The sequence below is a fragment of the Melozone crissalis genome, unplaced genomic scaffold (assembly GCF_028551555.1).
Source record: "Melozone crissalis strain CALT ecotype California unplaced genomic scaffold, PUWL_Pcris_2 ptg000033l_1, whole genome shotgun sequence".
In the NCBI taxonomy this organism is placed as follows: domain Eukaryota; kingdom Metazoa; phylum Chordata; class Aves; order Passeriformes; family Passerellidae; genus Melozone; species Melozone crissalis.
The window spans coordinates 6,486,728-6,504,068 of NW_026535811.1; the positions used below are offsets into that span (position 1 = coordinate 6,486,728).

The window sequence follows — 17,341 nt, forward strand, 5'->3', positions numbered from 1 at the left end:
ATTTTTTTTTTAAATAGACATGTACTAATCTAGGGTACATTCATGAACTAGCAAAAAGGAATGAACAAATTTAACAAGAGGTTTATGAATGTAAATTGTAACACTTTCCCAGTTATATCCACTAATGCAATCTCAACCTCTACATAAATCTGAGAATAATCAGAAAAGCCATCCTGGAACATCCAAAAATATTTACTATGCAACTTCATTACTGCATGTCAACAAGGCCATGAGCACCCACAGATTCACCAATTTTGGCTAAAGGAAAGCTAAATAAGGGTAAAAAGTTCGGACTAATTCTCTTATGCTCTGATAATATGGAACGTTCCAGCAGTGTCACCCACAATTTTCCTGCATGCCTTTTTCTCAGCTCTTTTAGCTTTGACTCTCAGCTGCAACAACACAAAGTTTTTGATGCATCACTGCCATCTTTTGGACTTCCACTAACACTACAATTTTCCAAGCCAGGGACTGAAGTGCTGTCTGCACACAACATTTCATGCTTGCTCTTCAAGAATGTCCAGAAGCAACACATTTATGCTGCATTCATTATCTGTGTGATGTTCAGATACACACCTGGGTCTTATGCAATATGGGAATTTATTAAGCATTTGTCATCAAAACACAGTTTAGAAAAAATATTCTTCCTTTACCTTGGAATAAGCATCATAAACCATGAAAGTCCATATTTTAGGTGTAAGCAAAGCAAGAGTTCCTGGACATTCTGACAGTAATGGTGAAGCCTCTGCAGAGTGTTTGCTGTTGGACTCATCTTCCTTTCCCTTCTCTCCTCATTGCAAATAAATCCTCCCAGCTCAGACAGTGCAATTTCTAATTCAGCCAAGCACTTATGCACACATATTTGCCTTTAAATCAATCCCCTGGCCTGGAGAACCAAACATATAATCAAAGATACAGAGTGCTCAGAACAAGCAGCACTGGATGGCAGCTGTGGGATTGTACAACCTAAGAAGAGAAGCGATGATGGGTTTTCTCTCTTCCTCTGTGCACACTCAGCAAAGATCATGGGTTTTCTCTCTTTCTCTGTGCACACTCAGCAAAGATCATGGGTTTTCTCTCTTTCTCTGTGCACACTCAGCAAAGATCATGGGTTTTCTCTCTTTCTCTGTGCACACTCAGCAAATACAGAACTGCCCACTTCACCTCTGTCTGCAGGATGGCAGCTCTCTGCTCCTTAGCTGTCAGGGACTCCTTGAGAACCTCGATGTGCTGCTTGCTGTCAGAGAACTGATTGGTGAGGGTCTCCAGCTTGGTCTGCAGGGCCAGCAGCTCCGTGTCCTTGCGCGACAGCTCCTGCTTCACCTGCCCAATCTGCAACACACAGGAAGGACGGGCAAAGGGACAAATCATTCGTGCCCTCCTTACAAAAATTACTATAAATACACACAACTATCAACCAACTCTGAAATTATCCCACAGAACTATGAAGCCTTCAGTCACCTTGAGTGAAAGGCTGGCAAAAATTTGTGTCATGAGCAAAGGATACAAGGAAAAACAGAGGGGAGCAATGTCATCCATTTTTCAAGGGAGGTTCTTTTTAATAGTGGCAGTCTGCTGTTATTCATCTTCCAAAGGACTGACCAAACCCAGACAGGTAACAGGGACAAGGTTTTAATGAAGATGAAGCAGAACTGTAATGACAAAGGACCCCTGGCCTGTAACATCAGAGCAGATGAGACACCTGCAGGGCTCTCAGCAGCACAACATTTGCTTTGAAATGTCAAATCAGTAAGCTGCCCTCCAGCTCCTCACCTATCAATCCAGCCTCATGCTTACATAGGACTGGAAGACACCTTTACCTTTCCTTCTATTTACAAAACCAGCATTTTATTCTATGAAACACAGTTTAGTTTGTGGAAGCTTCTAAAGGCAGATGTGAATATTCATCAAAACAACATAAAAACCGTTTGTGCACTAGCACTTTGTTAAGAGCGATTTCCTACATTTAATGTAGTGAATTAGATCAGTACAAAAATGCGAATTTATTTTAACAAATGTATGTTAGATTTTTATTAAGAAAAAAACAGTAAATGTTTTTAAAAAATTATGTTATCTAAAATCCTAGTTTAAGTGCAATCTCGCTCAGGACAATTTTTATTAACTGTCAGAAAAAAAAAATAATAAAAGATGACAGAGAAAGCTAAATGTAGTTTCAAGTCCAAGTTTGTAACCAACTTTCTGGTTTGCTTCCTGTCTAAAAAAAATAGCAATATTTTACTGCTACATATTATATAGCACAGGTGGATGTATTTCTAAAAACTTAACAGTCTTTCTAAACTTGAACAATTCTGTTTGTGACATTAAAAAAAATTCCCTTAGCCTCAAAAGCACACTGTCCAGTGCTTCAAAACAGAAATTAAATGACATCCCAAGATTAAAAAATTGTCCAAGTCACTGTCCATGTTTGGAAACATGGCACATGAACAAAATAATAGTATAGTTTGTAATTTTTTAAAAGTTTCTTATTAGAATATATGCACATACTTGTAGAAATAACTGAGAAAAAAGAAGCTCGGGTAAATGCACTTTTAAATTGACCACATTGTTTCAATACAGGGCAATTAAAGGAAGAAAACTCTTTACCAAAAAGTATTAATATAGTATCAAAATAGATAACTCGGGGCTCCTGTGTTCCAGTGTGAAACAGTGTACATGGGGGAATGGAGAAGGAGGACATGTATCTCAAAAAACCTCTCAAGCTCATTTTATTAAATGGAACACTGAGAAGGTATATAAGAATTTATAGAACTACTCAATATTTTGTTGTTCACTAATTCCAACCTGCTAAGTTGGGGTTTTTTTTCATATTTTACTAAAAGCAAATATGCCCAGAGGATGATTCTGCCACCTATTTCAATTCACCACAGAGGTATTGATGTCAACTGCACTATTTCTGCTGTCAGCCACCAGTTGCACAATATTGCCAGGCACGGAACAACTGCTGCAAAGAGCTGAATTATTTACTGGTTATCTTTCCGAGAGTATCTAAACAAAAAAAGCCTCCTTAAAAAATCTCAGATGACACAAACTTTTTCAATTAGTAAGTAGATGAATCAGAGTAAAACTTTCTCAAAAAGACAGACTGTTTTTGAGCTCATCTCAGAAGAGATGCTTACAGCATTTTATTAGGTGAAGATTCCCAAGCAGCCCTGTGAGATTCTTGTCTCTTGACAAGATTCTTGTCTCCCATTTGAGAGCTGCAAGCCCACCCTGCCAATGTGCCAGAGCTCTTTAGTAAGAATGCAGCACACACCATCCACACTTACAAGAGAAGTAAAAACAGCATCAAGTGCTCACATCTTCCTTCCTGATGAGAAACCATACTCACTTCTTTTGAGTGAAACTCCAACTTCACAGCCAATAACCTAAATTCATGCTGCTAAAATCCAGCAATCAGTTTTAAAAGCGTTCAGCATCCAGATTTTTTTTTTGTGAAAAAATGTTAAGAGGGTTCAACACAAGTTTTCAAATTAGTTTTTTTTTAACTAGGAAAAGGAAATCTCTTTGAAAGTCTGTCCCCAAAATGGGTACTGAATGCTTTTGAAAATCTGCTTCAGTAGAGAAGAGTAGGTTATTGCTCAAACAGCTCATACCATTAAAAAACAGCAATAAAACAAATACAGATGTTCAGCTGGAGAGTGATGTTATTTATGGACACCAAAACCATGTGAACAAAAAGGTAGCTACAAGGCTGAGCAGGCTGTTAGTTCTACTTGTTATATCAAGCCATGAAGGAGGTAAGAGAAGAAAGCCAGAAGAGCTAGCAAGCCCCAGTGAATGGCCACTGCACACAAAAGAGAGATCTTACTGCAGAGACCTCGGTCTGGAGACCAGCCACTCTTTTTTTCAGGTCCTCCCCTTGAGCCTCTTTGGCACTTAGCTCTTCCTTCAGTTGCTCTACCTGTCACGACATCGTTATGCTTTTAAATATTTATTATTTGTCGGCTCCCCGTCAGCCTGTTCCAGTCCAGCTGACTGAAAGTGACAAAGAACTGAACAGAAGGATCAACACTGGTCACTCATTTTCTCTTCCATTCTTCAGTGAATCCTCTCAAAGGTTTAATGTCTGTGTAATTTCATATAAGCTGCCTGACAAGAATTTGATTATGAAACAGAAGATATACAGTTATGGTTATGTTTACATATGTCAAGTATGTGGCACTTATCCCAAGGGTATTGAAACTGCAATTCATAAGGAAATTACAACAGGAAAAAGGACATATTTCAGCTTAAGAGAAATAATGTTAATTGTCAAGCTACAGCCACAAATTACTTATACAATACAATGCTGAAAAAATAAATGCTGTGCAATTACAGAACAAAATGTGAGGATTGAAGATGGCCATGAGTCATGAGCAAACAGATACCAAAAAGGAACAGATTTTCTGCAGGAAAGTAAGTGAGCAGACCAGGAGACAGAAGAGAAATCAAGTAGCTGAACAGATCTGTAGATCCGCAGAGGGAGAGGAAAGGGGAAATTGAAGAGTTGCTAACAATGAAAGAAGGGAAGAAACAAGAAAAGATGGAAGGAAGTGGTGCTCTAATCTCCTCCCCCATTCCTAATTTGAACAAGGTGCCCTTTAGTTCCTAGAAGCAACCCAGTGGGATAAGGAGCAAAAACAAGAACAGATGTGGTTCTCTTGAGGCGTTTCAGTGAACTGGTGTGAGGCAAGAGGAAGGAACCCATCCTTAGCACTCGCATCCATTTCAGGGCAAGTAACTCTGCTTCCTCCAAGACATTTCACCCAGCATTCTTTTTTTTGACCAATAATTTCAAGTAGGACAAATGCAGTGGGTTACAACTGTTCAGGACCTAGTAATTTTCAACCTCTGTTCCAGGGTTTGTATAGTGCTTGCAGGGAGTACACAAAAGCTTATTAAGAAAGGCAGGACTGGTCACAATATACTTAAATTTACTGCACAAGAAGGCCTGAACCTTCACTAAAGAATGTTAGGACTCACTAAAAGACTGAGAATGGATTGACTTCTGCCTATAGACAATTCAATAGCCACTGTCCATCTTTACACCCGAGGATCAACATCTCTCACTGCTGTATTTGTCCTGCATTCCAAACAACAGAATTAATGTCAGCAGCACAACTGTTGCAGACTCTGCTCTCATGTTGACTCCAATGCTGGAAGGAGGAGAGTGCAATGGAAAGCCATTATTGTGACAGTTCACCCTCTTCTCAACTTTTACATAATGGAAAGGCCAAACAGTTGTACAACAGTGACGGCAAAAAGATATACCCTTTTTTAAATGAACTGCCTTTGGAAAGACATCAGACCAAATAAAACCTGAACCAATAATGCATTAGCAAGGAGAAAAGAAAGGGAAAAGGAAAAAAAAGGGAAAAGGAAAAAAAAAAGGGAAAAGGAAAAAAAAAAGGGAAAAGGAAAAAAAAGGGAAAAGGAAAAAAAAGGGAAAAGGAAAAAAAAGGGAAAAAAGGAAAAAAAGAAAAAAGAGGAAAAAGGAAAAAGAGGAAAAAGGAAAAATATCAGTGTGATAATAAAAGGAAAACTTGGGACACTGATCTTACTGAAAAACCATTATCATATTTTCAATTAATGTTTTCAAATTTTCAAAATATTTCAATTCAAACTTTTCTTACGTATTTTTAAGTTATTTTAGTGGTTTCATGGCCAGGTACTAAATCAATTATTTCCCAGCATTGGACTGGGAACCCAGACCATAATTCCTAACTAAGGCATGCACATTTCTCTGCTCTGTTCCCTGAACTCAGTTTAACACAGGGCTGTCAGCTGTTTCCCAGTACCTTGTTTTTCATGAATTTGGAATGGCTCCTGTACACTTCCATTTGCTTCATCTCCTCCTCGCGCTCCTCCGTGCTCAGGGCTCCGTTGGACTTCAGCATCTGAATCTCCTCCTCCAAATCCCGGAGGCCACGCTCCATGGAAGAGATTTTTGAATCCTGAAAGTGATTAGAGGAGATGGGTAAAGACACATACAGGTGATTTTTGTTAACATATTCTTGTAGCAAAACAAAAGGAGATAAGTGTCCAATAAATTACCTGCCCTTGAAATTTACTTAGGAAGTTCTTAGAGATATCAGTGTTCAAGTCTTTACATATGAGAGTTCAGATACTCATTTTTCCATTTAGTTTTTACTTTTGAAGGAAAGCAAGAGTATAGTACTGAAATAAAACATGGTTCAGGGCAGAAACATCATGTAGGATGAAATAAATAAATAAATGAATAAATAAAGGAACAGAGGAAATATTGCCTTTTCAGAGAGAAATGTAATTCTAATTGAATGGACAGCAAAATGTGACTGCAAGAATGGTAAGAAATTGGGTTTGTGCCACTAGTTAATCAAGTGAGGTCACAAATGGGGAACAGCAAAGCACCATAAGCAAGGAAAACATGCAACAATCCATTATTGACTGGATAAAGCAGTAAAGGATGCTGGCTCATATGTACAATGTATAAAACATCTCAGTGGGTTAAATATAGCCATGTGGAAAAACAAAGTCAATCTATCATTATCCTCATACAGGATGATCAGAGCTATTCATTCTGTGTACCTGGTTTACTGTTTCTTTAGAAGTCTTTGTGTTAGAACAGCAAGAACAGATTCACACAGCACACAGAGCTCCATGCATACTCATGATCATGGATATGCATTCAGGAACTATTATCTCTTAAAGCTATTTTTTTTTCTTATTTCATTTCCCCAAAATATTTAGTCCTTCCTGAAAGACAGATCTGATTTGAAACTATACTACAGAGTTTTATAAACAAAACCTTTATAACCTATTCTTTGATAAGCAAAGCACAGCTAAACAAAAAGCTGATTTTTTTCATATAGGTTTTCATTCATGAGATGATATTTTTAAAAGCACCATCATGAAGATCTAACTGGATTTCCTGATTAATGTTTGATACTTACATTAAAATTGATAAAGTGGATTTTTGCAGCAAAAAATTAGAGGTAGTAAGGCAAAATGATATGTTGAAATTGATAACAGTATTTATCTTCAGTGCTCACATAATTTCCCAGAAATGTCCCTGTGTTTCTCTTTTGATAGCAAAGACACCTAATGTTACCAGATGGTCAACTAGTTTCCATTACTATGGACCACAAAGATGACTAATAAAAGAGTGATAGCAAATGAAAAATGGGATATAAATAAGGAAAACACTGATATAGAATGGAAAAAGTTGCAGGAGGAAAAAAAGAAGGAAAATAAAATAAAAAGGAGGGATACAAAATGGAAAAGAACAGCTTGCAAAGACAGTTTCCAATTTTTCAACTCCATTTGTCCAAACCCATCTGATGTACTTTATGAGCAATTCAATATGAAATATGACTGCATAAAGCTGTGTAAACCACACACTTGATTATGGCTCCTGAGCTCCTGGCTAGTTGCCATCAGTCCATTAAATACTTACACTAATGGCTTAAGAATTCAATCACAAATTCATCTAGCAAAGTTAGGTTCATGATGGCATACAGACATATTTCTAGCTATATGACCCATTCTTTAAGTGGGTGTCGAGTTTGCTAATACACAGAATGCAGAGCAGTACTTCAAACATTGAAACATAAAAAGAAAAGAACCCACATCATAAAATCCCACCAATCTTTCATATTAACCGATCATTCTCATTCTTGTAATATAATGAACTTTGGGTTAACTGCAAGAAATCTGTATCTGCTGCTGCAGGCAGACAGAAGACAAGTTTTTACTGGGTCTGTCTCTTCAGTGATCAATAGTAACAAATAAAACAATAATAAGGGAGAATAAAATATTAGAAGCATATGGTATTTGGTAGAGTCCCATTTTCCAGGGAACAAATTCTCCTGCTGCCCATACACACAACCATTTACCTTCATCTCAATAACAGTTTGGAGAGCCTTTGTCTTGGCCGTGTCGGGAGCGTTCTCAAATCGACGATGGATTTCCTGTGCCAGCAGAAATGAAAGTAGGAGTTAGACTAATGGCAGGGCCCCAATAAAAACATAATTACTAGAAGCTTCTCTTCCTAATACACAGCATAACTCAATGCTGCTTTCTGATGTTGCCAGTCCACGCATTTTATCATTTCTCATATCACAGAAAGGATTGCCAAAAGCTCATTCAACAGAATCCCAGCCACAGGTAAAAAGGCACAGCACAAACTGCACCTTTGACTCCCCTCTTACTCAACATAAGCTTGAAATGACAGCTGGGTCTACTACAAAGCTCCATCATCTCCCTGCTAAACTAATCTGAATTCTTGATAGTTTCTCATGGAAGTCATACACATAATGCACTTCACTAGAGGCTTACTGAAAACAGTAACACTATGGTTTCCATTTCAACAAGTTATAAGGCACAGCTGTTGTTAACTCCCTTTTTCCAGCATTTTTTACCCCAGAGTGGCAACATTTAACTACAGAGGATGAAAAAAAATCTTTCTCCAGGCTCTTGGCCTTAAGCACAGCTTAAAATACAGGACTGTACAGCACACTGCTCTAGAGGCTATGGAGATGCAGACAGGAGGATACAAAGTCCAGTGATATTTCTGTTGATGTAAATTCATAGCAATACCATGCATCAAAGTGCTTGCTAAGGGATAAAATTACAGAAAGTTGAAACAACTTGTTCTACCATATAAAGCTGGGGTTTCAAGCCAGCACATGTAAAAAGAGGAGAAACAATAGAGAAACTATTAACACACTGACTCTTTGCCTTCAAACAGTATTGTCCTTACAGCACACTCTCATGTTAACTGCAGGAATGTGAATTCTGTTGGAATGTTCATCTTATACACCAGAAAAATACTTTGGTGCCCACAGAGCACAAACTGTGATGCCAGTTAATCTAACAATGAATTATGTCATGTGCCCACACACAGTTTATCCATCCACTCCCCTCAAACACCTGAAAAACAAATCCCAAGAGACATTTACAAATTGGTATTCTCAACAGAAATTGTAAAGAGTTAAAATTTTGTATGGTAGTCATCCATGCAACTAGGTCCAGAAGATTAATTATTTGAATGAAAGAGACAGAATTGTACAGTGTTTTTAAAAAATACTGAGAACACTGCTTGTAAGATTGTGAAGTTCCTACACAGCTCTGAAGTGAGCAAGACTGAAATGTGTTGTGACATGCCAAGGGCCACAAGAATCTTCCATAAGTCTGGCATAAGACCATTGGCATAAGTTGATGCCCATGAAGGGGAGTAACAAGAGAATCCAACAGAAGGCTGCTCTGGTTTTAAATATTATATTCGTGTATTTTCTGAGAAGCTATTTTACAAGTGTGTTTGCAGTGTACATTGGTATTCTCTGAAATTAAAAAAAAAAAAAAAAAATCCTCCTGAAAAAATAAACTTGAAAATCCCTCTAAACATATTTATTTCTCCTAGAGTCAACAGAAAACTTGAGAGCCTCTGCACAACTATTACTGGCACCAGAGTGGAGCAATACCATTATTACTCTACTTACCTGTACCTACATTCCCAAAAGGGATTTACTCCAAGAAATTAAAACAACTCTTGTGAGCTTATAGCAACTCAGAAAACAAAGGGTAAGAAGGTCAAAAATTAACATGCCATAAATCTATTTTGGACACTGCGTTATTTTTATTTTAGTGGTTCGGTAATTTCCACTTGTGCAGAGGCACTGTTTCTGACCTGTGAATATAAAATCAGCTGCTGCTATGGAAATGGGATAGGTGGAATACACAGCAGGAGAACTGCATGTCTGTAAAGCGATGCTGACACAATAGTGCCTGCTTCCACCATTGCTCAGTGTTTTCCCAAAGAGAAAATTCTCCTAAGCTCCTTCTTGAGAAATGCCTCTATCCCCTCTTTGTGAAGTGATGCTCTGCACTTCAGCAAAGGAAATGTCCTACTTCTATTGCCTGAAGTAATTCCACTGTGATTTGGATGACATAACCTGCTGAAAAATAACACCTCCCAGCCCCTGACTGCACAGGAAGGGCTTAATTTTGGCAACATGCCTGTGATCCTGAAGAGCCTGGAAAAAAAAGCTACAGGCAGACGGAGCCTCTCTGGAACACAGACTGAAGGAAGGCAGTGCACACATCCCCTTCTTAATTAGGAAATACAGGCTGCATCCATGTGGCAGAATGGAAAAATACTAACCTATCGTATCTCTGATGTGTTCAGATTCTGTTGTGGACACACCTCCCATAGATGGATGAAAATAAAGACTTCAACCGGTGAGACGGGATTTTGTGCAATAGTTAAAAACACAGGGCCACAAAAATATCAGGATCAGAAAAACAGAAACCCAGTCCTTCACTCCTTGCAAGTTATCCACTCTGATAAAGTAATACAGGATTTTTCCTTAACACATTAAGAACTTTATTATGTAACTACTAACAGGTTAGTAAAATTTAGCATCATTGCACCTTTGGGGTGCATCATTATAAAAGGGGGTGGCTCATATAAATCACTTTTTATGTTTTGATTGCTTTCATATATTCAATAACTCCATTTAAAAGTAATAGCAAAAAGGAAAAACGAAATTATAGAGTTGCAATCAATTTGCACCAAAGTACATTCATAGGAAAAAATTCCAAAATGGGTTGCTCCGTCCAAAACATCTTTAAGTTTCAATAACTAGAAACTAAAGGCCAAAAACAGTCAGAAGTTCCAAACAAGGGGGGCACCTTCTCCAGAGTTGGGGTTTATATTTCATCTTAGTTTTTAATTAAGAATATCTATCTTCCTTTTCAAGAAAGTCTACCACAGGAAAAGATATGAACTAAAGGTGTGCATCATAATTACATCTGCCAAGCAGTCCTGCAAGGCAGCACAGTGCCCCTATGAGGAACAATACCCTAATTTTCTGGTCAGCATAATTACACAGAACAGCTGATTAAACACACTGAGAACACTGAATATGTAAAGAATAGCTGTGATAAAGTGATTTGAACACACCATAAATAGTTACCAAGTCCATGGGTTTTTTTTGAAAATAGATCAAAATTAGAGAATATAGTTTAGAATTGAAGGAGTCCTCAATACTGAGCAGTATTATCACTATGAATTATACACAAGTGCATAATAATGAGGGTTGAATTTAGTCCAAACCTTTTCCTCCTTCATAACCCAGCCATTGTTATCCCCTCAGTTGCTCCTGTGTCTGATTTTGCACAGGATTCAGGACAAATGTGAATTTGCACTTTCAAACAATTATGTTTTTATAGTGGGGGAGGCTATATGCTTAAAAATACAGCAACTTATCTCTCAGTAGCCACAAACAAGCAGTTTCCCAAGCCATAGAGGACATGCCTTCCATCTCCTGCCAAACTTGCATTATCAGGCAGCACATTCCACATAGAGAGTAACAAAAACATACCATTTCATACATTAATTAAAAAAAGATATCACTAAAATATTATGTATAATTAAAAGCATAGTCATGATTCTGTATTTTTTAAAATTTTAACTGTACTATTCCTATCTTTGAGTAATCAATCATGATGTCCTGTGCTGGATCCTTGCATCACTCAGTGGAGAGTTTTTACTAAAAACTGGTTTAATTCTCCAACCTTATCCTCCAGACCTCACTAAATGAATGTTATATCTTTTGTACTTAAAGTTTAGTCTCCCAGATGGCTTTTCTGCCTACCTAGACTTCAGCAACCTAGTTCCAATTAATTACAATAAAATGCAAATGTTCCAACCAAAGGAAAATTTTAGGAGCATCCATCGGCTCAGTATTAATGATCATTGTTAATTAAAAAAAAAGTATTAAGTAGCTATAAAAGATAAAACAGGTCTTTAGTTGTGTAGAAGGACAAATCATACCCGACTAACCTGATTTTCTTCTACCCGTCTGTGTGACTAAGTGGGGGACAATGGGTGTTTCATGTCCCAGGGCCTCCAAACATGCCTGGAGACAAATGTGTGAGCCCCAGGCTGCGTAAGTGGATAACAAAGCAGGTGGTAAATGAGCTGGGCTGTCAGGCTCCAAGCCTGGTGCTGATGAGCACGGAGGGCAGCAGCTTCCCCCTGACAACCCTCAGTGCCTTCATGATCTGAACAATGGGACAGACAGCACTCCCAGCAGCTTACAGATCTATGGAATTTGGGGAAACATGAATTGGACCAAGTTACGTGGCCATGATGTGGAAAAAACCCCAAACCACCCAACTGCACCCTGGGCTGAGTGAGAGTGAGCAAAAGTGCAGAAGCAGGAGGGGGGAAGAAGGTGTTTCCCTGTGTGCAGCCCTTGTGACCACTGTGCCAAATTTTGGGCTCCCCAGTACAAGAAAGGCACTGAAAATCTGCACAGAGTCTGACAGACACAAGATGCAAGGGGAGAGAGTGAGAGAAAAGTGTTCGTTCAGCTGAAAAGGCTTGGGGAGAAATTTGATGCCTGCTAGAACTAACTGGAGCTTGTAGAGACGATGGAAACAAAAGTCTTCTCAGAAGTGGAAGGATGATTGGCAACAGGAAGAATTTCCAGCACTGAAAATTTAGACCTGCTAACATGAAAGAGATTTTACCAGGAGAACAACCAAATGCTGGAGCAGGTGCCCAGGGAGGCTGTGGAATCCCCCGCCGCTTGAAATTGCTGGTTTGAGCAGAAGGTTGCACGAAATAACCTGTGGGAGAGCCCTTCAATCTGCATGACTCATTTATATAAATATCTTTACTACCTGGTGCCAGAAGGTGACTGGATAGTACCACAATTGTTCAGTTTCGGGATTTTGTTATGCTTTTTTTTTCAAAAAGTGCTCCATACCAATAATTTTAACTTCTATTTCGGTAAGATGCAAAAACGAACTGAAAAAAGAACATACAAGAGTCCTGTAGAATTTATTTCATTGCTATTAAGAGTTTTTGCTACTAAAATTATATAGTTATACAAATCTGGAAGCAGTAATCATGGCAGTTCCTTCGGAAATTATTTCTGCATTTTTCCACTTGTCATTTCCTGCATTTGCAAACCCAATCAACATAATTCCCTGAAAAAAACCAAAGTGACTGTATTCATAAAGAACATAACTTTCAAAGATGTGCTGGCAATTGCACACACACTGATAATTGGAGGATGCCAGTTGCTTTGAAGCTCAGCTACCCCTGGCTAAAGAAACTCATCTCTCTTTTGCAATTGTATTAATCCATTGAGACGATTATTTCTTAATCCAATTAAAACCTCAGATATTAGGACACTTAAGTTTGTTAACTAAGGCATCAACTAAAGTGAAAATTAAAGCACAGCTTCCTGCTCATCTCAGCATTTCAATCAGCAGGAAACAAAAGCAAAATCCCTCAAAACTTGGGAATTAGAGTAAAAGCAAGGTAAGATGAGAACTAATTCAAACCATCCAATTAGTTGTAAGTAGCAAGCCATTGTGATGAAATCTGACTACAGAAGTGTGAATTCAAAAGCTGAAGAAAAGCCAATTAAAAATTATATCTTAGTCTTGTAGAACTTCATTTACATGTGTGCTGTAATTAATTTTTTCTCTTTCCTCTTATTTAAGGTGCAAAAGCATTCATTTTGTACTTATATTAGCTTCCAACTTTTTCATGGTGTTTTTACGGTTTTGTCCTTCCACTACAAAGTTCGACATTTGTGGAAACAAACTTCCGCAAATCTCACTTCTACTGAATAAAAGTGCAGGACAATGTGAACATCTCCAAGGAAAGCAAACCTAGGAGATAATTTGTAAACAAAGCAAAGCATGTAACATGTATTGACAAAGAAAATCTTCTAATATAACAAAACATCAAAAGACTTTGAAGTTTAAGCATTTTAAACCCTTAATCCCCAGAGAGATTTATGCATTGTTTCACATAGTTTTAAAAATCCTGTTTGAAAGGTATGGAAGTGCTAAAATGAAATAGTAAGAAATCTGCCTGTATGCTGATGAACAGCCCATTCATATAGAAAAATAATTGTTTTGCAATAAGCACAAGAATTAATTAATTAATTTACCCCCCCCATGCTAGAAAAAGTATATGAAGAAATCTACTGAAATTTTATTAATTATTTCACTTTGATGAGACCATAATTATAATACAGAAAAAGCATCCAGACAGATGACTGGAGTTCTGCTTTTTTTCCATTTACTTAATACCCACACATTATTTAACTACTGTATAAAAAACAGAAATTTGCCATGCTAGAATAAGGTCTTTCAGATTTTTTTGTCATCTGGGAAAAAAGAAAACAAATACATTATTTTCCAACTTCTGAAGAATTGAGAAGCTACCAACCTCTGTACTGAGGAAAGCTGAAAATAATTTCATATATGTCAAACATTTTTAATTGTCATTCTCACCTAAGGTGACACACAGAATATTCCAAACTAAAATGATATTTTAAAAAATTTAAATGCATAAAAATACATTCAAGTTGCAATACCCATTTTCTCAAATTCTGACCTACAAAAGCTCAGTATGTTTTAAAACTACCTGCAGACCAAGCAAGCAATTCTAATAAAGACATAATTATTTAAATTATCTTGATTGAAATCACTTCTCCTCTTGCCATTTGCTTCTAAAAGGTCAAAAGCATGAAGCAGCAATAAAAAAGCAGAAACTTCATTTTTTACCTCATCAGAAAGATATGATGGTAGTAAGAGTTCCAGTTACTGAACCTATCTACTCCTACAAAACAAAACTTCTCTCCTGAAGTATCTTATTTATGTTGCAAAATCTTGGCATGGGACAAAAGCGTTCTTTGAGTCAACTCTAATTGCTCCAATTAAAACTTCTAAATCCTCCTCTGAGCCTGGAGCAGAAAATGGTAAGAATTTTAACACACCCTTGGAAAAATTATTTGTTTGCAGAACTGGTCACAGCTCATTAAAATCCAGTCAGACAAGAGAACCAAGCTCTCTGCACTGGGCACAGCTCAGCAGGGATGGGACACATGGATGCCACATCCCTCCTTCCTCACTGAGCTCCCTGCTGCTGCTCTCTGGCCACCAGAGCATCACGTTTGGCTAATCTAAGTTTAAACACATGTGTGAGACAGGCTGGTGTGCTGTGCCAGACCTCTGCCCACGGGAGACAGAGCAGGGAGTGCTCCCAGACTCCGAGTGCTGACTCCTGGGATGGAGTGGGCAGCTTGACTCCCAACTGCCACAAAGAGGGGTCAGTCCTTGCAGTAAATCCATCCTAGGTTCACAAACAGCACTTTGTGGGGTTGCCATTTCAGCAAACACTCAAAAAAGGGAAGAAATAATAGCTTTTTCTGCCACAGCCTCTTTCCTTAAGCTCATTGTGGATGAGTGTCCTCGTGAATCACCCATTTCAGTGCCTGTTTTACATACAACACCTCCTTTATTTGTTAAGCACTCCATCCCTAACTCCTTCATTCAGTTTTGTACTCAGCTGGAATAAAAATCCATCTTGCTTGAATGGGCCCAATTACTAAAAAAAAATAAATAAAAAAATAAAAATAATTCAAGTCAAAACTGTACTTTACTACCAAACAGTTTCTGGACACAAAGTATAAAGCTCCTGTCAGTTCTTCCCTCATTCCACACTACTGTAACATGCAAGCCTTGACTCTAGAACTGCATTCTGAAGAAAAAAAGCCTTCAGGATAAACAGCCTTCTTTCTGTTTCCAAATAAATGGTTGTAGTCAGCCATCTATACTTACAGTCCTTGTTGGACTGTCCTTACAAATCTGAGTCTGTCCATAGTACTTCAAGTGTGGATCACATAATATTTTGCTCTGATATCTGGGCTATTGATCTATGTAACTGAGAAAATTCCATTTCTAATCAGTGCATTTAGCACTTTGGGGAGCGGGGAGACTCTGAAAAAGAGCACAGCAAGCTTGGTTATCTTTGGAGCTATGGACCAGCACTGATAATTTTGCAACAAGCAAGTCTGGAACATAAAGGCAGCTTGGGAGCTATTCTGGAAGCTGTAGTTCAGCTGCTGGATTTCATCAAGTATTTCTTCCTGGTATGAAAATCATTTTGTTTTTGAAAGTTAAGTCTAGAATACCAACAACAATAGTTGTCACAAAGACTGAAGAAGGGGTATTCAAAATAGCAGCTATCTTTTAATAAGCTATGAGGCTTAAGCTTGTTTTCCAGGGCAGAGGAATGTGATGCAGCCACACTGCTATCTGCTGAAGTCAGGGCATTCTGATGTTCAATGAGATATTTAATTATTTGTGTTAATGAGATAATGTCCTCTGTATCAGTTGCTGAATACATCCTATGCTGGATATAGTAACTTTCCCATGGACTTAGATGAATAATTTCTTGAGATCCTCAGAAGTCAGGGCAATTGGGAAAAGCCAAGAGAGTCAAATTGCTTATGGAAATACCTCTCAGCAGCTGCTGGGGAATCCATTTTATAATCTGGATTTGGGAGACTGAGACAGTGCCCTGGGAGGTGATCAAAAATATCTGATGTCTTTTATATGAGGAACAACTAAGCAGCATTGGATTTTTCAGACTAGAAAAAGGAGTAACTCGGAATGGATACAATAACCTAAAATGGTGGCACACAGTTGTAATCTTATCAGAACCCCAATTTTGACCTCTCTTAGAATTTATTTTCCTTAGGAAATTCATGCAATCTTTAGTACAATAACAGCAAAAGCTGAAGAAATCAATTAATTCTCAAGGTTTAATTTTCAAGATCAAACTGCTGGCCACTGTAACCACACTGCCTGCCTGAAAAACTGTCTGATGACCTTGAGTCTCAACATCACACTTTGAATTACATGTACATGTTACAGGTTTCAAAGTCAGAAAATGAGGGATACCTTTTTGCTTCAAGATGCAGATCTTTAATATTATTTCCAGCAAATATTCTATCAGAAATCTAGAGTCGGAAACAGTGGATTCTGACATCTCAGAACTTCTTTTGCTAAGATGGTCAAGACTGCTACTAAAATTTTCTAGTCTGTTAGGAAATGAAATATAAACTGACCTTCCACACTCTTAAGAATCCCTTTGAGATACTAAAGCTTCCTTTAACAGCAGTATTTAAAGAAGAGTTTAGCATGCCTTTCCAGATACTGGGAATGCTAGATATAGAACCATCAAGAAAGTAGATTCATTTCTTCAAAGCAGCTCAAAAATTCCACCATTAGTACCTGGGGCAGCAAAGGGCTAAAATAACCTACAACTATGGAAATACAGATGGACATAACAGAAGGTCAGCTGAGGAGGGTGATGCAGACACACGTAGCAGGTGACACACCTAAGAGAGACAATGTCCACATGTGAAACATGGACAGCAGCTGTGAACCACGTCCTGCAGAGCATCTGGGTGCTCAGGCAGTCAGCTGCAAGTTCCTCTGATTTCCTCCAGCCTGCCAGAGCCCCAGGCATGAGACTTGAGTTTGA

General features: G+C 38.1%; 1 protein-coding gene across 8 annotated transcripts in view; it reads right to left on the reverse strand.

The window, feature by feature from the left end:
- ERC1 (ELKS/RAB6-interacting/CAST family member 1) overlaps positions 1 to 17,341 on the reverse strand; it is a 266,470-nt gene that overhangs the window by 187,463 nt on the left and 61,666 nt on the right. For 7 of the 8 annotated variants that reach the window (XM_054281944.1, XM_054281943.1, XM_054281942.1 and 4 more), the window contains exons 4-6: positions 7,875 to 7,949; positions 5,799 to 5,954; positions 1,165 to 1,332 (exon numbers count right to left, since the gene is read on the reverse strand). In XM_054281944.1, coding sequence (XP_054137919.1) covers positions 1,165 to 1,332; positions 5,799 to 5,954; positions 7,875 to 7,949 — 399 coding nt within the window. Of the gene's footprint in view, positions 1 to 1,164; positions 1,333 to 3,838; positions 3,923 to 5,798; positions 5,955 to 7,874; positions 7,950 to 17,341 lie in introns of all 8 variants that reach the window. The other variant, XM_054281949.1, reaches the window with a different exon arrangement.